The sequence below is a fragment of the Hevea brasiliensis genome, chromosome 15 (assembly GCF_030052815.1).
Source record: "Hevea brasiliensis isolate MT/VB/25A 57/8 chromosome 15, ASM3005281v1, whole genome shotgun sequence".
Lineage (NCBI taxonomy): Eukaryota > Viridiplantae > Streptophyta > Magnoliopsida > Malpighiales > Euphorbiaceae > Hevea > Hevea brasiliensis.
The window spans coordinates 58708710-58732872 of NC_079507.1; the positions used below are offsets into that span (position 1 = coordinate 58708710).

At 29.9% G+C, this 24163-nt stretch overlaps 2 protein-coding genes and 1 non-coding gene across 3 annotated transcripts; 1 reads left to right on the plus strand and 2 right to left on the minus strand.

The window, feature by feature from the left end:
* Nucleotides 1-423: 423 nt before the first annotated feature.
* Nucleotides 424-530, minus strand: LOC131174331 (small nucleolar RNA R71). Its single transcript, XR_009144579.1, has one exon. It is a non-coding gene; the product is annotated as a small nucleolar RNA R71 (small nucleolar RNA).
* An 11684-nt stretch (nucleotides 531-12214) lies between these two features.
* Nucleotides 12215-12980, plus strand: LOC110669718 (MLP-like protein 328). The gene is made up of 2 exons (XM_021831480.2): nucleotides 12215-12483; nucleotides 12566-12980. Exons 1-2 carry the CDS (start codon nucleotides 12291-12293, stop codon nucleotides 12829-12831), a joined length of 459 nt encoding a protein of 152 aa, XP_021687172.2. The 5' UTR covers nucleotides 12215-12290; the 3' UTR covers nucleotides 12832-12980.
* Nucleotides 12981-19643: 6663 nt separating this feature from the next.
* On the minus strand, nucleotides 19644-20450 carry LOC110669717 (kirola-like). Its single transcript, XM_021831479.2, has 2 exons — nucleotides 20263-20450; nucleotides 19644-19977 (listed from the first exon to the last, which is right to left on the minus strand). Exons 1-2 carry the CDS (start codon nucleotides 20447-20449, stop codon nucleotides 19706-19708), a joined length of 459 nt encoding a protein of 152 aa, XP_021687171.2. The 5' UTR covers nucleotide 20450; the 3' UTR covers nucleotides 19644-19705.
* Nucleotides 20451-24163: the final 3713 nt, after the last annotated feature.

Genomic DNA, 24163 nt, shown 5'->3' on the forward strand with positions numbered 1-24163 from the left:
ACAAGAAAGAGCACAAGAGCAAGAGCAATTACAAGAAAAAATGGCCTACAACAATAAAAACCACTCTGTGAAGGATCACGCCTATCCTAACATTGGGGATTTCATGCCAAGTATCACAAGACCAACAGTAGAAGCTAATAATTTTGAATTGAAGCCTGCACTCTGTCAGATGGTACAACAATTACAATTTGGGGAAGTCCAAGTGAAAGTCCACATGTGCATCTAGCACACTTTCTTGAAATCAGTGATATGTTGAAGATAAATGGAGTTTCTGATGATGCAATTTGACTCAAATTATTTCCTTTTTCTTTGAAGGACCGAGCTAGAGAGTGGTTACATTCTTTGCCACCGGGTTCTATCACAACATGGGATGAACTTTCTCAAGCATTTTTAGCTCAATATTTTCCATCAAGCAAGATAGTTAAGCTAAGAAATGAGCTAACTTCTTTCAAACCTAGAGATGATGAGAGCTTGTATGAAGCATGGGAGAGGTACAAGGATTTGCAAAGAAGATGTCCACATCATGGGATTCCTAAGTGGATGATTGTTCGACACTTTTACAATGGAGTTTCACCAACTATTAGAAGTATAATTGATGCATCTTCTGGAGGTGATCTTATGGAGAAATCTGAAGATGAAGCTTTTTCTGCTCTAGATAAAATTGCTTGTAACAACTACCAATGGAGTTGTGAGAGGAATGAGATCAAGAAACCAGCTGGTATGTTCGAACTTGATGCTATGAATATGATTAATGCTAAGTTTGATGCTTTGATAAGGAAAATGGACAAGCTAAGCATGAAAGTAGATTCTTCAGTTGGAGGTTCAAGTAATTTAGTAGATGTTAAAGCTGCAAATGTCAACTGTGTAATTGATTTTTTTGCATTTAGTCAAGATTTTTCAAGTAAGCAAGTAGATTATGTGAGGAACTACAATCAAAGACCAGGTGATAACCCATTTTCTGCAACTTATGATCTAGCATGGAGAAACCATCCCAATTTCTCTTGGGGAGGTAGACAAGGACAACACCAAAATTTTCAGCAACCTTCTAGGTATCAACAACATCAAAATTTTCAGCAGAATATAGGTCCTCCTCCTGGAATTCCCAAACCTCAAAATGGGCCTGCTCCACCACAAACACAATAACCTCCACCAAACAAGCAGAACCAGACAAGACAGCTAGATTGGAAGCCATGATTGAGACTCTATTAGTAAGCTATAAAAGCCAACAAGAAATGATTTCTCAATTAGCATCTAAAGTGGATTAAATGGCAACACACAACAAGATGTTAGAGAATCAAATAGCTCAACAGGCTAGCTCTTCAAATAGTAAAGCTTTTGGGAAGCTTCCTAGCCAACCTGAGAATCCAAGGGAGCAGTGCAATACTATTACTTTGAGAAGTGGAAAGGTAATGGGGGAAGAACATGAAATTGAAGTAAAGTTGAAAGAAAAGAAAGATGAGTGTGAGAGTGAATCCACTTCAACTAAAGCTAAAGCTAGTAAGGAAGCAAATGAAGAGAAAGAAGATAAAAAGAAAATAGAAGAGAAATATGTGCTGTATAAGCCACCATTGCCCTTTCCTTAGAGGTTTCAGAAAGCACAATCAGATAAGCAGTTTGGGAAATTCCTTGACGTTTTGACGAATTTGTATATCAACATTCCATTCACTGATGTCATTTCTCAAATGCCTTCTTATGCTAAGTTTTTGAGGGAGATTTTATCAAATAAAAGAAGGTTGGAAGATTATAAAACTGTTGCACTTACTGAGGAGTGCAGTGCTATATTGCAGAATAAGCTCCCACCTAAGCTGAAAGACCCTGGAAGTTTTTCCATACCATGTCACATTGGAGAAACAAGTATTGAGAGAGCATTAAGTGACTTGGGGGCTAGTGTTAGCTTAATGCCGCTTTCCATATGTGAGAAGTTAAAGGTTGGAGATCTAAAGTCCACAACTATTTCTTTGCTGTTAGCTGACAGATCTATAAAGTATCCAGTTGGGATTTTAGAGAATGTGCCATTAAAAGTTGGAAAGTTTTTCATTCTAGTGGATTTTATTGTACTAGAGATGGAGGAGGATGTAAGAACACTCATCATACTTGGAAGGCCATTTTTAGCCACTGCAGGAGCTAATATAAATGTAAAGAATGGGAAATTGAAGTTGACAGTGGGAGAGGAGGAAATAGAGTTTAATTTATTCCAACATTCCAAGGAACCAGCTATGATGAATTCTTGTTATAGGGTAGATGTTATAGAGCATGATGCTGAAACTGAAGTTACTAAACTAGAGGAAAATTAAGCTATGGAATGCAATCAACATAAAGTGTAAAAGAAAAAGTCAGCTTCACCACTTCATTTGATTAACAATGAAGCTTCGAAAGTTAAGCTCAAGCCTCCATCAAAATCAATCAAAAGAGGAGATTCATCTAAAGTTTGTAAAAATATTCTTCAAGATATAGTTGGGATTCTGAACAAAGCAACAGGTATTTTCACATATAATGGGAAAAAGTTGAAGTATAAATTCATTTTAGCACCTGTTGTGAAGGGAGGTAATACTTTCGAATTCCAACCACCATGAGCTTTGAAAAGAAGGTCAAGCTTAAGACCTTAAATAAGCGCTTCTTGAGAGGCAATCCAAGCGTATCATTTTATAGTTTATTAATTTTTTATTTCATCTCATTTTAGTTTTTACCCTCATTAAACTCAAAAGTGATATTTTTTTATCTTTTGTAAGTCATTCATGAAGATTGGGCAAATTGAGACTTGTAGCAAAGAAAGGAAGAATTGAGAGGGAGCAAGTATAAAGCAAATTTTTGCACTTTATCCAGTCCCTGTGAACAGTAACACTTTTAAATTTGTGCTAAATTGCTGATATTGAAATCTACTTGATAACACATGTTTGATTTTATGTCTTGTGTAAATTTTGTGAAATGCAACTTGAATGAGGATCAATTTTGATATTTAGGACTGATGTGAGCTTTATTAAAGTGTAAAAATAGTGTTTGTTAAGTTTTACCTTTTAGTGTATATATAGTTTTTGTAGTTTGTTAGAATTTTTATGTTTTTGTTTGAGTTACTGTTTATGTTACTGTTCACGCTACTGTTCATGCTGCTTGAGAAGTCAATTTCTATGTCTTTTCGGTAATTTTTGAATTCTTGGAACTTGTCTCAAATGCTACTGAAAATGTGCTTTGGGTATAAGCTTAGGAATAAGACCATTTCATTAAGTTTGCAAAGGGTAATCACAATTTGTGCCTAATTTGAGCTAATTACCACATGCTTGTATTATGCTTGATAAGTTTATGAGAGATGATGAGCTTAAATTCTTCAATTTTGTGGTGTTAATGTGTATTTGGTAATTGCTGAGGGTCATGATAGCATTCCATAGCATTTGCACTGTTTTTGGTAAGTAAAATCACAATTTTTCCCAAAACCTGCCGAAATTTGCTGATGATGTTGCTTACCCTAAGCTGTACCCTATGCAAATTCTGCTTAACCCTAAGCAAATTTGTACTTGAGCCTAAGCAACACCAGAATCGTTAGTTCAGCAATTGCTGTATGCTTTCCTAAGCTGTACCCTATGCAAATTCTGCTTAACCCTAAGCAAATTTGTGCAGACCCTAAGCATTACCCAGAATCTTTAATTTCAGCAATTGCTACATGCTTAACCTAAGCAACTACCCTATGCAAGTCATGCTTAACCTTAAGTAATTTTGTGCTAACCTCAGCAAAATGCCTTGTGCCACTAGTAGACCCACCAGCAGCAAGCTGAACAACAGTAAAGCCTTGACAGCAGAGCTTGAATAGTAGCAGTAGTTTAGTACCAGTTTTAGTTCTTCAATTCAATTTTAGTATCTGTTTAAGGTTTATTTTGTAATTTGTTTATTTTAATCTTCAAACTTTAGTAATAGTTGCAATACTTTGGTAATTAGTTTTTATGATTATATTTGCATTCATTTCCTTTAATTTAGTTTATTTTATTTTATTTTCTGATATGGATATAGTTATTCTATGAATGCTTTTTTGTTTAATTCTTGATTTAACTGTTAGATCTTATTTCATTATACTTTTTCATCTTCTTGCACATTATTTTTGTACTTTATCTTTTATTCAGTCCTAATTTTGTTGCTATTGATGAGTTGCACAATTTACTTTGAGCTGCATATGTTTAACATCATTTTGAGGTAACAGCTTACCCTTCTACTATTTATGTTTATGGTATGTTGCCAATGCTTATGCTTTTGCTTACCCTACGCAACAGGTTAAGCAACATCTTAAGCAATGTAAATTCATATATTTGGGATATTTTTTCTCATTTTTCTCTCTAAAGCTTCATTGTTAATATCATTTTGAGCTAAATGTGGAATTCTTGAGCTTATATTGATTTAATCCCCAATTGCATATATTTCATTAATTGATTAGTTCACACAATTTTGCCCATCTTTGCATTCATTTTAAACATTGAGGACAATGTTTCATTTGAGTTTGGGGGTGAGGGCAAGATTTTTGCAAAATTTTAAAATTTTCTTTAAAATTTTCATTCATTCATTGCATTTCATTCATTCATATATAGATAATCCATACACTTATACATGTACCACACACATGTCTATACTCATACACATACATTTGCATATATTTTTCATATAGATTACACTTAGTTTTAATTTGATTTATGCATTCATTTTAGGATCATGCATATCATAAAAATAATTTTTTACCTTGTCCTTAGAGGATTGAGAATTGCTTTGAAGAGCAATTGAGCTTACTTTTAGAATGGTTTGATGGATTGAAAGTTCTGGATAGGTGCAAGGTTATTAGATCCTTGTCTTAGTTTATATCTTATTAGCCAAGGGTCAACCAATCAATTGCATTGAGTTTGAGTGCTTAAAGAAAACTCTAGGGTAAGGAGTAGCTAATTAATGTCTCACCAATCCTAGAATAATCCTTCTAAACCTTTCAAGGTGAAATCATAGCATGCACTTGAAAAAAAGAAATGATCTAGGTATTATTTGAATTTTAAACCCATATTTTAGCCTTAGCCAACCTCACTTTAAAATTTCCCTTTGGAACCAATTTGAGCCTACATTTATCCCTCTTATTTCTTTGGAACCCACATTAATGCCTAGCCATAACCCCAAACACTTACCTACCCTCCATGAGAATAATTCTTTGAGTGATAGATACACTTAAAAAATAATAATAAAATAAAAAAAAGTAAAAAAAAAATAAAAAAATAAAAAGAAAAAGAAAAAGAATTAGTTGGGAGAAGTGACTAAAGTAAAAAGGCTAGCAAATTCAATTATGGTATGTAAAGTAATTTACCACCCAAGTACACAAAGAAATGATTTTTAAGGTGAATTGAAAGGGACAATTGTAATTCAAAGTCAATGTTATTTATGTAGTCCCTCCAAAAGCTTCAAAATTATATGCTAGCATTGGTGAATAGTTGTAAAGTTCCTTCACCCATTTGATCATTAAAAAAAGAAAAGAAAAGAAAAGAAAAAATTTGTGTGTCTTGATCTTTTAATAGTTTGATTATTCTCATATTTTGTTACCTTTATCCTTTCCTTGTTAGCCACATTATCACCCCCTTAGCCCCATTACAACATTTGAAAGTCCTTTTGATCTTTTGATGGTGTTGTGCTACATTAGTGGAGATTGGAATAGGAGAATTGCCTATGGGATTGGGATATCATTAATCCATTCATTTATTTCTATCATTATTTGAGACACTTTAGTTTATGGATTACTCTATAGTTTATTTAGGCATGATTATTCTTTGTGATTGATTGGTTTGGGCTTGATGATATAGATAATTGACCCAAGGCTAAACGGTGATAACTTTGGTAAGGATTGAATTTTTTGTGCCTTGAAAGTGGGTATATGGTTTGTTGGTGGCTAAAAGTAACCTTGAGAGTTTAGATAAGTAATTTCCATAAATTTAAGGTAAGGTATCCCAAATTGCATTAATTATTTTTAATTTGCTTGAGGACAAGCAAAGGTTTGAGTTTGGGGGAATTTGTTACACTCATTTCTTATAAGCATTTTATGGTAGTTTTGCATCTATTTTGCCCTTATATTTTAGTATATTTTATGTTTTTAGCTTTTTTTTTGCTTATTTGTTAACTTTTGTTACTTTATATTTAATTTTTGTAATTTTATTGTTTTTAATAGGTTTTTGTGGCAAATTGAGGGTCAATGAGTGCATTAGAAAGTGATTTAAAGAAATTTGGAGCTCCTTAAGCATGGAGGAAAGTTAAAGAAATCAAGCATTGAAAGATCAAGTTAGCCGAAATTTGCTTGAGACTTTGCTTATGATGTTGCTTAGGGTATGTCATATTGCTTAACCTTAAGCCTGGTCAAGCCGCAAGTCAAGCACGGCTTAAATCCTACACATTTAAGCTTTCATCCCAAAACCTGTCGAGAATTGCTTAAGATCCTGCTTGAGATCCTGCTTAGGGTAAGTAGCAGTGCTTAAGGTGCAGCACAGGTCAAGCTGGAAGTCAAGCATGAGCAGAAAAACCCATTTTATTCCAAGCCTGCCGAGATTTGTTGAGGGTCTGCTTAACCTTAAGCAGACAGTGTAACCAGAGGCTGAAATTTATTGAAGAAGCTACTTAGGGTTAAGCAGTACCCTAAGCAGACTGCCCAGAATGTGAATAATGCTGCTGACTTAGATAATTTTACACCTCATTTCCTATCCATTCCTTGGCTCTTATCTATTTTTAGGGCAACCTTTGGGACCATATAAAAACATCATTTTTCTAGCTTTTGCCATAAGAGGAAACAGGAAGAAACAAAGAAAAGAAAAAAAAAATTATAAATAGAGAGAGGAGGAGGACGCCATTTTTCTAAAGGAGGAGCTGCTGCAACCATCTTTGGGAGCTCCAGAAATCAGAGTTTTGGGTTCTTCTACCTAGGTTTTTCTATTTTTAGTCATCTTATCATGTTTTTCTTTTCTTTTCTATCAATCTTTCTTGTAAATACTAATATGAGTGAGTAAACTCTTTGGATTTTAGAGTTGGAAAATATGTTTTAGATTAATTTGTGGATTTGGACTGGGTATTTCCATATTTTATATAAATATGAGTTTTGATTCCTTCCTTGTGTGCTTGTTTTACTTGCCTAATGTTGGTACCCATTGGGTATTGTGTTAATATTTGATTGAAAGACCGAAAGGTGAAAGTCATTGATAGATAATCAAAGATTAGAATTTAAAATTATTTAGATTTAGAAATAAACTAGGGTTTTAAGAGGAATTAATGATTGATTACAAAACTTAATGGGTTTTAAATTAATAACATATTGTACGAAAGTAAGTTTGATTATTTTAGAACACACTTTAGTTTGATTGAAAAAGATATCAAAGGAATTTAGAATCAATCATCTTTAAACTCTATTTTCCCTTAAAATTGGAATACTCAAGACAAATCTCAATTAATTTATGCGTAAACCCCCAACTCTGGAATCACTTTTAGCATAATTAGATTTTGATTTAAATTATCTATTATTAATTTAGTTTAATTGTAAACTAGATTTATAATTATTTGCTTGCTCTTCGCCCATTCCAATTAGGTTGATCAATTTATTTTGCTCATTTATATTTACCAATTATTCGTCAATCATTAGCCCAAATAATTATTTTATTCATAGGTTGGTATTCAAACGACAAATCCTCGTGGAAACAATATTTGATTTATTACCCTATTACTTGAGACGACCCGTATACTTGCGGATACGGCCAACACCTTTAAATGGGCAATAAATTTTGGTCATCAGATTGTACGATAGGTCACACTTGTCGATGCACGTCCCTATCCCTATACATATTTTTAGTCAATAAGCCATACATACTATATACATTATGGCAAATTAGTGGGTTAAGTGGGGTAGTCTAAAAATTTATTCTTATCATATATATACCATTTTTAGAAGATATCATAAATAAATACTGAAAAACTTTTACACAATATATTCTATGAAAAAAATCATTAAAACGTTTTTTAATTTTTAAAGGGGCATCCTACATATTTAATATTTTATATAAATATTAATTGTTTTCATCTAATTCTTAATTTAATTTTAAGGGGTGGTCTCTGTTGTATTTTGAACCTTCCAGATGGCACTGGTTGGACAATTTTTTTTTTTTGTTGTTAATTAATATTAATAAAATCTGAGAACTTTATTCCAGCAACTTAAATTATTTAGTGATCTTGCATTTATATGGTTAAATTATGTGTCCTGCATTTATATGGTTAGTTGAAGCTTTATAATTAATAATTAATTTAATTTAAATTTTTTATTTATATGGATCTTGCATGATCAAATTTATTTCGACACCTGAACAACTTTCAGAAAAAAAAAAAAAAAATCTGATCTTAATTAGTCATAATTCATAAAGATGTGGAGCCAACTTCTACCAGATTTGTTGTCCTCACAAGTTATGATCCAGTCCCACCATATCCAATCGCATTCTGAAGCTGAGCCATCATATTTGAATTTAGTTATTTTCCCTTCATCTTTTTAAAAATTTTGAATCAGTGTTATCTTGGAGACATAATATGGGTGTGAAATACAAAGTTTTATATTATTATAGTTTTAAATTAACAAAATTTAAAATAAATTACTTATATAAAATATAATAGTAATTATATTATTTTGAAGAATTTAATTATATTAACAGAACATTTGAATTAATTATGCAATTATCTACAATTTATTTTCAAGTTTTTTTTATGAGCTCAATATGAAAATCATCAAAACTTTAATATTGTTAAAGAGAAAATTTATATTTTTTATTATTGCATTCGTATCTAAATAATAAAGTAAATAACAAATTCTTATAAAAGAAAGAGATAATAAATTTTCATGAAAGAGAAAATAAAAAAATAAAGATGTATTAACAATAACAAATACAAAAATAAATAAGACTTGTTTCATGAATATATGAAGATTATTGAAAAATATAAAATAAATAGTAAAAAATAAAAAAATACAATAAAGAAAGAAAGGAAAGAATAATCATGACCACACCAAAAAGTTCACAAGGAAAGGAAGAAGAGAGGGAAAAAACTTTATTTGATAAATAAATGATATAAATTAATTAAATGTAACACTTAATAATATAAATAAATAAATAAAATTAATTAAATTATATATATATATATATATCAGTTGAAAAATAATTAAATGTGTAATGTAACATCTATTAATATAAATAAATTAGTTAATTACTCAAAAATCAAAATTTTTAAAATTTACTAGTTTATATTTATATAAATTTTAATATTATTTTGAAATTTTATGTAAAAGGTATTCAATTTTAAATATTATTATTACAATTTTCTAATTATTTAAATATTTTTAATATTTATAAAATATTAGTTATAAATAATAAATAAATAATATATTAATACATAGATAAATAAATTATTTTATTAAATTTATTGTCTTGTAATGAAACTAGTTCAATTGATTGTAATTTTAAAAATTTTTTATAAAATTTTGGGTTAAACATTTAGAAGAGAGCAAATAATTTTTTATTTAATTAATTAATTTATTTATATAATATAGACATGGATTTTTAAAAAATTGACACGTGGTGCTTTTTCTTTCTATTTAAACTTTTTTCTATCAATTTAAATGTATTTACAAGGAGTTAACACATTGAGCTTTTTAATACATGATGTTTTCTAAAAAAAAATATTTTCATTTACAAATAATAGAATATTTAACTTTTTATTTTATTTAAAATTATTTGTTACATTTAAAAGATAAAGAGAATTAATTATTTTTTTAATTTTACTCTTTATTTTTATAAAAGATGATAAATATTTATGTAATTTTTTAGAACTAATATTATCACATTCTTTTTAATTAAATTAGTTATTTATCACGTTAATATTTATTTTTTTTCAAATTTTTAAAGAAGAATAATTAAGTAAAAAATTAGATTTTTTTTTTATAAAAATAAGATTATCAAATTATTTCTTTAATTACTATAAAAATTTTAAATATGCCTACTATTTGTAGACAGAAAGAGTAGCAAATATTTTTAAAGAGATGATATGTAAATCAATTTGAAGAAAATTTAGCTTTCTTCTAATAATTAATTAATTAATTAATTAAGTACAATTAACGTCAAATGTGGCATTCATTTTTGTATAGGGAACGACATTGGCAATAAATTCCATCAATAAACGCGATAATGCTTTAAATGAATAATGTTTAATGTTTAAATGGATAACATTTTCTTAATTAGAAATAATTTAATGATGAAATTGAATTTTGACTTGAACGGTTACATCATTTTGCCTATAAATAATCAACTTTTCTTGTCATTTGTCGATCAATAAACTTTCTCCTCTCATCTATGTGCTTTTTATTAGTTATTTGATTTGCTCCTTTTTCTTAATTCTTTTTGCTCGAATTTTCTCAGTCTCATTCTTAAAATTTGTTTGCCCTGATTTTTTTATAATATTTAAAAAAATTCATTGAATGTTATAAAATCACGACTTTTAACAAAACTTAATAAAATAAAATACATAATAACTCACAATAAATTGAAAATTTTATTTTATTTTCATATATAAAAAATAAAAATTATTTATATATTAAAATTATTAATAACTACATGTAAAGTAATTCCATAACTCTAAATTAATTTAAAGTTCGATTCAGAGATTTTGACCAACGAATATAATTCACACTAATTTAATATCCAACAACGTGGATAAACAAAATTAAATATAAAATTTACATGATTTAAATTTATTATTATTTGTTCTCATATATAATAATTTTTTAATTGAATAATCAAAAGTTAAATTTATACTACCATAAATCTAAAGCAATTTTAATATTATTGAATTGAAAAATACATTAAATAAATTTTAAATATATTAAAATTATAAATATAATCAGACTACAGCTCACTTATTGAGTCTTTAAATGGGCAATAAATTTTGGTCATCAGATTGTATGATGGGTCACATCGTCGATGTACGTCCCCATCCCTATTCATATTTTTAGTCAATAAATAGTATCCGTAGAGATTAAGCCATACATATTATATACATATATGGCAAAGTAGTAGGTTAAGTGGGGTAGTCTAAAAATTTATTTTATCATTTATATACCATTTTTAGATGATATCATAAATAAATACTGAAAAACTTTTACACAATATGTTCTATGAAAAAAATCATTCAAATGTTTTTAAATTTTTAAAGGGGCATCGTACATATTTAATATTTTATATAAATATTAATTGTTTTCATCTAATTCTTAATTTAATTTTAAGGGGTGGTCTCTGTTGTATTATGAACCTTCCAGATGGGACTGGTTGGACAAATTTTTTTATGTTGTTAATTAATATTAATAAAATCTAAGAACTTTATTCTAGCAACTTAAATTATTTAGTGAGATTTAAAATTTTGCATTTTATTGCAAAATTTTTTTTTGCTGATTTTTATAATTTAAAAATAATTTAAATATTATTATATTAAATTTATTAATAAAAAAGTTTTTACTTTTTACAAACATAGAATGTATAACATCCTATTAAAGGATGAAATAGCCACATGCAGTACAAAAAGCAAGAGAATATAAACATTAAATTATTTTCAATTTTTATGAAAGAAAAGCATAACATTTTATTTTATTTTTTCATGTAAGCAATTAATAAGTTAAAAATTTTATTATTTACCCAGAAAATGTTGAATTAACTAAACAAGGCTAGCAACAGGAATTGCAAGTTGCTGTAAAAACTTATCAAAAGCATTGCATAAGCCTCAATGCAAGGCTATTGCATGTATATTTGCATGACTGTAGAAAATTTCTTCTATTTATGCTTCTTATTTGGAGAAGATCTTGTGCAAGCACATGCATATAGGGTTCCTATATTGATTAAGAAGCAATTTTTTAAGATATAATTTTATATATCCAAATCTTCAATTTGTAAATTCACATGATCTCAAATAATTGGAGCCTTTGCATACTTTTTATCTAAATTATTCTATGAATATTAAAACTCCAACTCAACCTTGCCTAACACCTTTGCTTTTTCTTTAAATTAATGAATTATTGTAGTGTTAGCTCATATGCTTGCATATTCAAGGGAGGAAAAGAAAATGCCTGTAACAGTGAGTCTTATTTTTTTAACCAAAAATTAAATTTATTATTGGCTTAGCTAGTCTATATAAAGACAGGGCCAAATCGAGTTTGTTTAGAATAGAGGGTGAGTCACGAACATACAGAGGTTATAGTGTCAGATAAACAAGAAAAAAAAATAATGGCTGATGATCTGAAAGGTAAGCTGGAAACTGAGTTAGAACTCAAGTCCACTCCTGATCAATTCTTCAATTTCTGGAAGGTTCAAGTTCACCAGGCTCCCGATCATACTCCCGCCAATGTACAAGGAGTTAAAGTACATGAAGGTGACTGGGAGACATCAGGGTCCATCAAGATTTGGGACTACACCATAGGTACAGAAATATTGCATTTTCTTATATTTTGACAATTAATTGTTTATATATATGTATAATATTATGATAAAATTAACTACAGATGGGAAACCTGGGGTCTTCAAAGAGAGGATCGAAATTGATGAAGAGAACAAGATAGTAAAGCTTATTGGTTTGGATGGTGACGTCTTCAAAATTTACAAGGTCTATAATGGAATCTGGCATGCCACGCCCAAGGGCGAGGGTAGCTTGGCGAAATTGACTCTTGAATATGAGAAGCTAAATGAGACTGCCCCAGCTCCACATATTTATATGGATTTCATGATTAGTATGACTAAGGATATTGATGCAGGCCTTGTGCAGGCATAATATTTATTTGACATGATCTGCTTCCCATCAGAAGATGATAAATCTTGTGTCTTCATAATAAAAGGCTATGACAATTGGCTAGCTATATATGTTAAGAGCTACAAGCTCAGTTGGTTTATGTAATGTGAGATTTTGTGAAAGGTATTTAATTATGTCTTTAATGTTGTTGATTATGGTGTTCTGTAAGTATTAACTAAATAAAGGGGAAGCTCTAATTGCGGCTGTTTCCTTCCCTTTCTTGGAATATCATCATCTTGACATCTTCATCTCTCTTTTTGTCAATTAATTAGATAAATTATTAATCTTTGTAGGTCGAGTGATGAAACTCATCAGGTTATGTAGTTCTTTTTCTGCAGACTGCGTTACACGCTGTAAAAGCCGAGTGCTACAGTATAGCCAGCATCCAAAAACAATACTTGACATTCCCTTAGTTTGTTTTTCTTAATCACTTTTTTATATTGAGTTAATGACCAGTGTATAAGACTTCACTTCCAGGTAAAATATTCAAAGCCTTGCACTCTCAGCCCTTACATTCTCTTTACTGTTATTCTTTACTTTCCTTTCCTCTCGATCACTAACTTAAGCATCGGAATGCCAAAGAGAGGAAGTGCCAAGTGAGATATACCCTTGGCTCTACCCTTTGTTGTCTTGCAGAAGTACTTTTATGGATCTCTCATACCCATTTGGAACTAGTTGAATAAGTCTCACATCTGCTCGCGTACCATATATACTGATACGAGTACACCTCACCATACACTCTCTAACACTACTCCATGTGTCATTTATGGTATCAACAAACATCAAATATTATTATACTTATGCATTTATTAATTTTTAATATATGATTTTTTTCTCTAATAATTAAGATATACGAGATTCCCTTAAATTAATATTAGATATATAGCATAATTTTGATATGATTTAGTGCATCTTATTCTGTTAGCTTACTGATGTTTACCAAGTCAATTTTCTGTTACTATTTTCTTGGGCTAGATTTAGTCCAATAGTGAAGTGTCAATAAAAGAATACTTTACTCTGATTTGTTAGGTTTTTTTATGTGAGTTTTCTAGGAATGTCAGCTACTCTTTTTTTTAGTCTATAAATTCAACTAGTTGCTGTAATTTTAATATATGCTTCAATAAAATTCTTACAATTCTCCAGATTTTCAACTTTCTTTATTTGTTTTTATATATACTCTGTCTTTTGTTTTATGGTATCAGAGCATCGCTGAAGCATTTTCACCACCCTTTCTTTCTTCTTGTCTATCAAGTGTTATTTGTCTTATTGGAGGAGATTGAAAGTTGCGGAGAGAGATGGAGTTAGCAAATGGAGGAAGTAGTTCAAGCACACAATACAGTGTTGAGAAGCTTGTAGGGACAAACTACAAGTACTGGAGAATGTGTGTGGAGGCATATCTTCAAGGTCAAGATCTATGGGATTAAGTTGAAGGGGTCGATGTTGAAATTCTTGCAGATACTCCAGAAAAATTCTGAACCACGGAGGAAATGGAAGATCAAGTGCGGTTAAGCTCTCTTTGCTTTAAGAACTTCAATTAGTAAAGAGTTCATTGATCATGTTCGGGATATCAGTTCACCAAAAGAAGTGTGGGAGACACTTGAGAGGTTATTTTCCAAAAAAAATACAGCAAGGTTACAGTTGCTGGAAAATGAGTTGGCTATGTCAACACAAGGAGGAATGTCTATTTCTGAATATTTTCTTACGAGTTAAAAGCATTTGTGCTGAAATTTCAGAATTAGATGCGAATGAGAATATTAGTGAAGCTAGGTTGCGACGATTTCTCATTCGAGGATTGAAGAAGGAATACACTCCTTTTGTTACCCCCATTCAAAGATGGGCAAAACAGCCTTCAGTTAAAGAGTTCGAAAGTTTGCTTTCTAACCAGGAGGCCTTGGCAAAGCAAATGGCAAAGAATTTTGAGTCAGAGGCTATTCTTTTCTCAAAGGGAAAGCATGATAAGAAAAACACGTCAGCAGGGAACAAGAGCAATAAAGAGGGGCCAAACGTGGGAAAAGCTGCCACTTACAATTTGCAAAACCCAAACTTTGTCAAGTGCTACAGGTGTGGTAAAATTGGGCATATTAAGAAAAATTGTAGAGTGAAGCTTTCTAAAGCAAATGTTGCAAGAGACAAAGAAGATGGAGATCAGCTAAAATGGAAGCAGTGCTTCACTGTAAAAGTAGCTTAAGGAAGGGCCAACGTCACTATTGAATCAACACAAGTTCAGGCTCTTTTTAACCATGAAATCTACAGAGATGAATGGATCATTGATTCTGGTTGCTCCCATCATGTAACTGGAAATGATTCACTACTCTTAGAAGTGTGTCAACACAAAGGAAGCGAATCATTGTTACAGCTGATAATTCAACTTATCCAGTAGCAAAAGAAGGAGTCGTTAAGATTGGCATGGATGACAAAAACATGGTAAAGCTGAATGACGTCTTCCATGTTCCAGGTTTGAAGAGAAATTTAGTGTCAGTTTCTCAAATTACAAATTCTGGAAAGTATGTTTTATTTAGGCCGAAGGATGTAAAAGTTCTTGATAATGTAAAAACCATATCTGCTGAATGACGTCTTCCATGTTCCAGGTTTGAAGAGAAATTTAGTGTCAGTTTCTCAAATTACAAATTCTGGAAAGTATGTTTTATTTAGGCCGAAGGATGTAAAAGTTCTTGATAATGTAAAAACCATATCTGCTGATGTTGTTACCTCTGGTGAGAGGAAAGGTTCTTTGTATGTTATGTCAGCAGGAGAAGCCTATGTAAAGAAGACAAGCCAAACTGAAAATGCAACAATTTGGCATGCTCGGTTGGGACATTTAGGCTACTAACTATTGCAGCAAATCTCCTCAAAGACGTTGGTGGATGGTATACTCAAAGACGTTGGTGGATGGTATACCGGCCTTGCAAAATATTCATGAAGATGTAATTTTTCAAGGGTGTCAATTTGGCAAGTCACATCGTCTTTCGTTCACAAAGTCATCAAATCGCAGATCTTCCATGCTTGAATTGGTCCATACAGACCTGATGGGACCAACAAAAACACCAAGTTATAGTGGATATCGCTATGTCATGGTGTTGGTAGATGACTTCTCAAGGTACACTTGGGTGAAGTTCCTAAAAGAGAAGAGTGAAGCTTTATCAAAAGTTTGCTGAATTCAAAGATGCTGTAGAGAAAGAATTTGGGAAGAAGATCAAATGCCTGTGGAGTGACAATGGAGGAGAATATATATCAGAGGATTTCTTTCAGTATTGCAGCGACAATGGTATTTTACGGCAAATGACATGTCCAAATAACCCTCAGCAAAATGGCGTTTCTGAAAGGAAGTTGGCTCATCTTGTTTCTATGAGTCTCTCATGGCTGCAAGATAAAAATCTCCCACGAGAAATTTGGGCTGAAGCTGTTCAATGCGCATGCTATGTAATAATTCGCCTACCTCCATGGCCAGGTAAAGAGAAATCTCCTTTTGAGTTTGTATATGATGAAAAGGCAAAAGTAAATTACTTTCGGATATTTGGTTCTATTTGTTATGTTTATATTCCAAAATCAAATCGAACTAAGCTTGACCCGAAAGCAAAGAAGTGTATTTTTGTTGGCTATGATTCATGCAAAAAAGGGTAGAGGTGTATGGATCCAGAAACAAAGAAGTATGTAACTTCTAGAGATGTGGTGTTCGATGAAGTGTCATCTTACTATTCAGTGCAGAAAACCACCATTCAAGAAGTCACTCTTGATGGTGATCAAGAGAATCTGCAGCTGTGTCCAGAAAATAACATGGAGGTTCCCATTGATGATGAATTTCCAGCTTCAAACATCTCAAATTCAGAAGATGGTGAACAAAGGAGGTCTACAAGGGAGAGAAGACAGCCAAGTTATCTCCAAGACTATGAGGTGCAAATCAATCAATGCACTATTACATCATGCTTCTTCACTGGAGCAGTAGATGAAGAACCAAAGAGCTATGAGGAAGCCAAAGACTGTCCAGAATGGGAAGCAGCTATGCAAGAAGAAATTGAGGCTTTAAACAAAAATCAAACATGGGAGTTGGTGTCAAGACCAGAAAATTGTAATCCCATTACTTGTAAATGGGTTTATCGCCTAAAGAGGAAGTCAGATGGGACTGTTGATAAATGCAAAGCCAGGCTTGTTGCTCGTGGTTTTTCTCAAAACTATGGGTTGGATTATGAGGAGACATTCAGTCCGGTTGCAAAAATGGTAACAATAAGAACCACTTTTGCCCTTGCAGCTTTTAAGAATTGGAAGTTATGGCAACTTGATGTAAAGAATGCATTTCTTTATGGAGAATTGGATCGTGAAGTGTTCATGGAACAACCCAAAGGCTATGTTTCAAAGCAATATCCTCACCATGTCTGTCGGCTAAAGAAGGCGTTATACGGTCTCAAACAAGCACCACGTGCTTGGTATGGTAAAATTGCTCAATACTTTATCTTTTGTGGATTCAAAGTTTCTGAGGTAGATTCTAGTTTGTTTATTAAATTAGAAACAAATATGCATCTGCTGGTTCTGTTGTACGTGGATGATATGATAATTACTAGAGATAATGAAGTTGAGATTTCTATGCTGAAAAATGAGCTGTCAGTTCATTTTGAGATGAAAAACTTGGGAGAGGTTGGCTGTTTTCTTGGTCTAGAAGTAGAAAAATCAGATCAAGGGTACTTTGTTTCTCAAAAAAGATATGCAGAGGAGCTTTTGCAGCGTTTTGGCATGGGGGAGTCAAAAGAAAAAGCCACTCCAATGGAGCCACATCTCAAGCTAATGAAGAATGAAGGACAGGAGTTAAAAGATGCTGGAAAATTCAGACAACTTGTTGGTAGTTTAATTTATTTAACTACCACAAGACTTGAGATTGCATATTCAGTTGGTGTCATTTCCCAATTTATGCATAATCCAAGAACTTCACATTTAGATGCTGCTAAGAGGATTCTACGATATGTTAAGGGAACTACTAATTATGGTCTTTTGTATAAGAAAGGAAGTAGTTTTTTGTTGAAAGGATACACTGACGCAGACTAGGCAGGCAATGCAGATGATTGTCGATCAACTTCAGGATACTGTTTTAGTGTTGGTTCTGCTGTTATTTCATGGTGTAGCAAAAAGCAACCCACTGTTGCTCTGTCCAGCACTGAAGCTGAATATATGGCAGCGCAAGAATGTATTTGGCTGAAGCGTTTGATGGGAGATATTTCTGGTGCAGTTGATTATGCTGTACAAATTCAATGTGAAAATGAGAGTGCTATTAGACTTGTTGCAAATCTATTCTTTCATGCACGAACAAAACACATTGAAGTTCGTCATCATTACATTCGAGAGAAGGTGCTGGATCGAGAAATTGAGCTGAAGGGAATTTCCACAGTAGATCAAGTTGCTGACATATTTACAAAAGCCTTAGGGAAGCCTAAGTTTGAATGTTTTAGAGTAGCTCTTGGAGTTATGGATAGTAAGCATGCACTAAGGGGGAGTGATACGATTTAGTGCATCTTACTGTGATAGCTTATTAGTTTTTACCAAGTCAATTTTCTGTTACTATTTTCTTGGGCTAGATTTAGTCCAACAGTGAAGTGTCAATAAAAGAATACTTTACTCTGATTTGTTAGGTTTTTTTATGTGAGTTTTCTAGGAATGTCAGCTACTCTTTTTTTTTTTTATTCTATAAATTCAACTAGTTGCTGTAATTTTAATATATGCTTTAATAAAATTCTTACAATTCTCCAGATTTTTAACTTTCTTTATTTGTTTTTACATATACTCTGTCTTTTGTTTTAAATTTTTCATAGTCACCCACTTTGAATTTTTAATTTTAAGCTCAATAATTAAAATATTATTCTACATAAGTATCATTTATTTTAATGAAATGGTTGTGATGCAATTCATATTGTTTAATTATGAATCAAAAGTAAAATTACATAAACATTTTACTTTTTTTATCCATAAATCATAATTTCATTCATTAAAACAAAGCCCAAAGGTTATGAACTTAATACAATTACGAAGTCATAGAGATAAAACACATATCATAGGTAATAGTTTTTGTTTTTAGGCAATAATGGATAAGAGTAATTTTCTTTTAGACTTTATATAATTTATTCACATATCAACTAAAGTTAAATAATCTTTTACACTAGTATTAATCATTTCAATTTTCAAGTTGAGAAAATTTTTTTTAAATAGAAATAATATTAAAATATAAATTTTTTTATGTAAATTATTTTATATTTAATTAATAAATTTATTTCTCACAAAAAAAAAAAAAAACATTTCGAGTAACGCTTAGTTTAAACGTTTACATAAACATGAGAAGATCATTTTGGATGATCCTTATAGAGTGGCTTCATATCCACCCAAAGATGTGCCACTTTCATACCAAAATAATGGAAAATGAAAACTAATTTATGGCATACTGACCAAAGGAAAATTGCGGAAAACGAATATCAATACTATATTATTATCAACAACAGAGATATCAATACTTAGACAAGAACAGATCAATGTTGATCAGCAAATGCCAGTGTCATAACTGAGATACAAGTATACAACCATCGACCCTAATTTTAATGCAGGACCATGCTGGATGTGGTTGGAAACTTGGAAATGATTATGATCCGTTTTTTATTTTATATTTTTATACAAAATCTAAATAAATTTAATATAATTCATAATTCTTATCTTATTATTAATTGAAAAGACTTAAATTCGAGTTTTTTTTAAAGACTTCTAAAAATTTATTAAACATTTTTATGCGTTTACATATCACAATCTTTGAAAAGATATAAAAAGACTCACCAAGCAGCTTTGAAGCTTTTATTGATTAATATTTTAAAGGCAGGTCATTTTCATTCTATGCCTTGCTCGTAGGAAGGTAAGCATCAATAGCTTTGTTTAAGTTATGCAACAACTCCAAGTACCTATGAGGAGGTGGGATGTGCTCGTCATTTTTCTCATATTCCACAGTCCATTTTGCCAAGGTGACTTGACCCATTGTTGTGACCTGAAGGGTTGGCTTGTAAGTCTTATAGTAATTTACTATCTCTCCTTCTAACATTTTGAAGGTGATGCTCCTAGTTTTGTCATCTACAGCCTCCACCGTTTCCTTGAGTTTCTCGCAGTTCCCTAATACATATATGAAACATTTATTAAAGTTAAAACAAATGGAATAATAATTCCATTATATATTCGATCACCACATAATTAATTAATGGTATATTAAATACACAACTAATTTCTTGATAAGAATACATAAAATATTTGTGTCAATCAAAGAAAGAAGTCTCTCTTTCTTATTAATTGAGCTAATAAGTTTGATTAGTTGTAGGAAGATACAAATAATAAATAAGAATGATAGTTTAGATTATTATTAGTTTTAATAATAATATAATAAGGGGAGATAATATTTACCAGCAACGTAAGTCCACAGTCTGACGGAGCCCATAGTTTCCCAATCACCTTGAAGAACTTGTATGTCCTTTACAATTTCAGGGCAGATCTTGGGTATGAGATAAGCTTTGCTCCTTAAATTCTCATAAAACTTGTCACCAGAGGATTTGATCTGTGTTTGGACTCCCAGCTTTTCGATTTGAGCCATATGAAGCAACTGATTGACTATCAAGCAATGAAAAAAACTAATTAATGATGCAATGAAAAGGTCTACACCTTTGTCTTATTATATAGCGGGGAAAGGAACCAGGTTTCTTCTGTAATTATAATTATAATTACTTATATATCAAAAAATTATAATTATTAAATAATATTTTATAAAAAATTCAATAATTATAATTATTTATATATCAATTTATGATTCCCTTCTTATTTCATATCAAATATAATAATTGGAATCCCTTATAATTTTCCAGAGTAAAGTCATTTTCTTTTATACAACTAGATATTTTAATTTTTAAATTTTCAAAATTTGAATATTTGTCTTTTTTTTTTTTCTTAAAAAAGATAAGAAAAAATAAGCATCGAATTTCTCAAAATTATTTTTTTGTTTTTCTTTCAAAATTTTTTTTGAGGAATGGTTTGTAATTAGTTATCCATATACCATTAGGAGATCAGTGGATTTGTCACGAATATATAAATGTCAATTTTATGTACAAATTTAGAAGTGCTAAGATTCTTTTGAGCTGAGACCCTCCACTTTAACTTAAAAAATGGAAAAATTAAGGAAATAGAAGTGTTAGAATCAAAACGGTTGGTCTAGGAAGAGCATCAACAATGGGAAAGTGATTAGCAAAAATCATTGAATTTATTATTAATTTTATTTTTTTTTCAATTATTCTTCAAATTGGTTGTCTTCCCATTTGTTATTTATTTTTTTAATTTTATTTAACTTTAATTAAAATTTAAGTTTAAAATTTTTATAATTTTCTTAACAAATTTAATATTATTAAAATAAAACTATCAATAATTATAAATGATTAAGTTTTTTTTTTTAATTTTAATTAAATTTAACAGCCCATAGTTTTGTTGAGGACATTAATATCTCATTCACTAAATTAAAACTTGTGGGTGGTCATCCAAGGTTAGTGGGTCAGATTCCATCAAGAAGAAAAGGTCGAGAAAGGGAAGAGAATAATTTTATTTTTTGATCTAAAGCAACCCCAATATTCTACAGCAATTGAAAAATTGATTGTAGAGTGATCTGATATGTTCCGAGTCCCAATCATCATGCCGAAGCTGCGGATTGTGGTCTTGTGGGGTGAGTGTAACTCTATTTTAACTAAAAAAATTAATTAAATTAAATCAAAATTAGACATTTAATTTATTTTACTTAGTTTAATTTTAATTTAAAAAATTAATTTAATTTATTTATTTTTTAAATCCAAACTGAAAAAAATAAAATTTAAAAGGCAATATAATACGTATGACACTATGGCTTGAAAAATTATAACATACATCATATCACTAAAAGACAGTGGCTTAATATATTTTGGCGCGGTTAACATTTTTTATTTTTTTAATTTAATTTTTCATTAAATCTTAATCGTTCATTTTTAAATAATTTTAAACGTTAAATCATAATATATATATTCATAAATACTCTCAAATTCGAGCTTTCTCTTCTTTTCCTCTCAATATCGATTTCCTTCCTTCTTTTCCTCTAAATAGTCGATGCCAATTTCTTCCCTTCTTTTCATGATTGAAATCGCGATTTTCTTGCTTCTTCCCCCCTCAATAGTCAATGCGAATTTCTTCCCTTCTTCTCTGTTGAAATCATGATTTCCTTTGCTTATTTTCTCGTATAGTCTCTTTCGATTGTCATCTCATCTCTCTTCTTCCTCACCGATTGAAAATTGAACTTATCTTCCTCATATAAAATTGCCATCCTTTCTTCATCAATTCCCTTTTTTTTTTTTAATAAATTAACTCCTTCAAGACTTCAACTGAAGCCTCACAAACAAGAAACCCAGTTCTAATGGTGTCTCCTTTACTCTTAGAGTCCTTGTTTGCACTGTTTCGTGGCCAACTCGACAGACGCTTTCACCCCTTCTTAGTTACTAGCTTTCATTTTAACGTACATTCCACTTTATACTAGTTATTCATGAAAAATTTCTATGTTAATTAACTAATAAATTTTAAAACATACTGAAATTTTATTTCTTTTATTTTCTTAAAAATTAGTTTCTCTCTGATTTAAAAATTTATTTCTTTATTTTTTTAGAATTAGTTTCTCCCCTATTTTAAGAATTTATATTTTTATTGTTCTAGAAAATTCATTTCCCTCGTTTCCTAAATTTTTTACTTTTATATTAAATGTATAATTAAAAAAATTAATAAGGCTTCGTTTGAAAAGAGTCATTTGTAAAAAAATAATTTAATTTCGTTCTCACACAATCATATTATTTTTTCATGATTTTCATTACTTTGAAAGTGAATTTTTTTTTTAAGTATTTCATTTATTAGATTTTCAAATATGAGAACTGACAAAAAAGAAATTAATAAAATTATTTTTTTTTAAATTCTAGTTTTCAAATAAGGCAGAAGAGTAAAGTTAACCTCAAAGTGATTGTCTATGGTGTATTAAGGGTAATTACTTTTAGATTCTACCTAATAATAGAAATCAATTACTTTTCAATAAAGTAAAGAATAACCTAAATATAAATTATTTTAATATTGAAGTAAATGTGATTAATCTGTATAAATGAATGAGAAGAAGTTGTATGCATAACAATCATTCAAAAGTGAGCTGCAAACTTACATAAATTAAATAAAATATCATAAGATTTGACATGATAAACAAAAATGAAATTAATAATGTATTACTCTAACTTCTTAAAGGTTGACATAGAATCATTTGAATAAAAAAAGTGAGGATTCCATATGCATTTTATACATAATAGCACCAAGGGATAGCATTGATTTCATAATAAGTAACCATAGTGGCACGAGTATAAATTTTAAACAAAAATTAGGGGTCTGTAATCATCTAATAAATATTGACAAATAAATAAATCTCTATATTACCATTTGTATGTCTGTTTGTTTCATCTAATAGTAATATATATATATATATATATATATATATATATATATATATATATATGTGTGTGTGTGTGTGTGTATGTGAGAGAGAGAGAGAGTATAATTAATACAGTAAAATTTAAAGTACTAACATAGTAGTTAAATATGAGTATAATTAAGATTTATGTAAATTTAAAATTAACTTAAATAATAAAAATATAATTATATACTATTATACAAATGCATACATATATAATAATTAATAATATATGATTAGATTTAAATTTTATAACTAACAATTTATATGTAATTATTTTTAATTAGTTAAGTAGTTGACCTCTCCTATATTTATATTTTTTATATTTAATTATAAAGTTCTCTTATATAAATATGATTCCATTTGAATTAAGATTTATTAATATATAATTTTATTATATATAATTTTTTTTCAAAATATATAAAATCGTGTACTTTTTAATTTGTTCATATATAAGTTTATTTCCTTAATTATATTTTTATATAAATATTATGCTATATATATATATTAGATTATAAATTATTTTTGTATTTTAAAATATTTACATAGGATGTTAATGTAAGACAATTTAAATTAAATTAATATTTATAATTTTAACTTAAAATTCTATATAATAATAATGAGAATTATAATTTATGAAATTTCTTTTTTCATTTGAATCGGAGCCATTCACTGTCATGTCGATTTCTTTCAATCAAGAATTATAGATAATTAAATCGCGTCACCAAAGAGAATAACACAAGATATATAACTAACTTATTATTATTATTATTATTATTATTATTATTATTATTATTATTA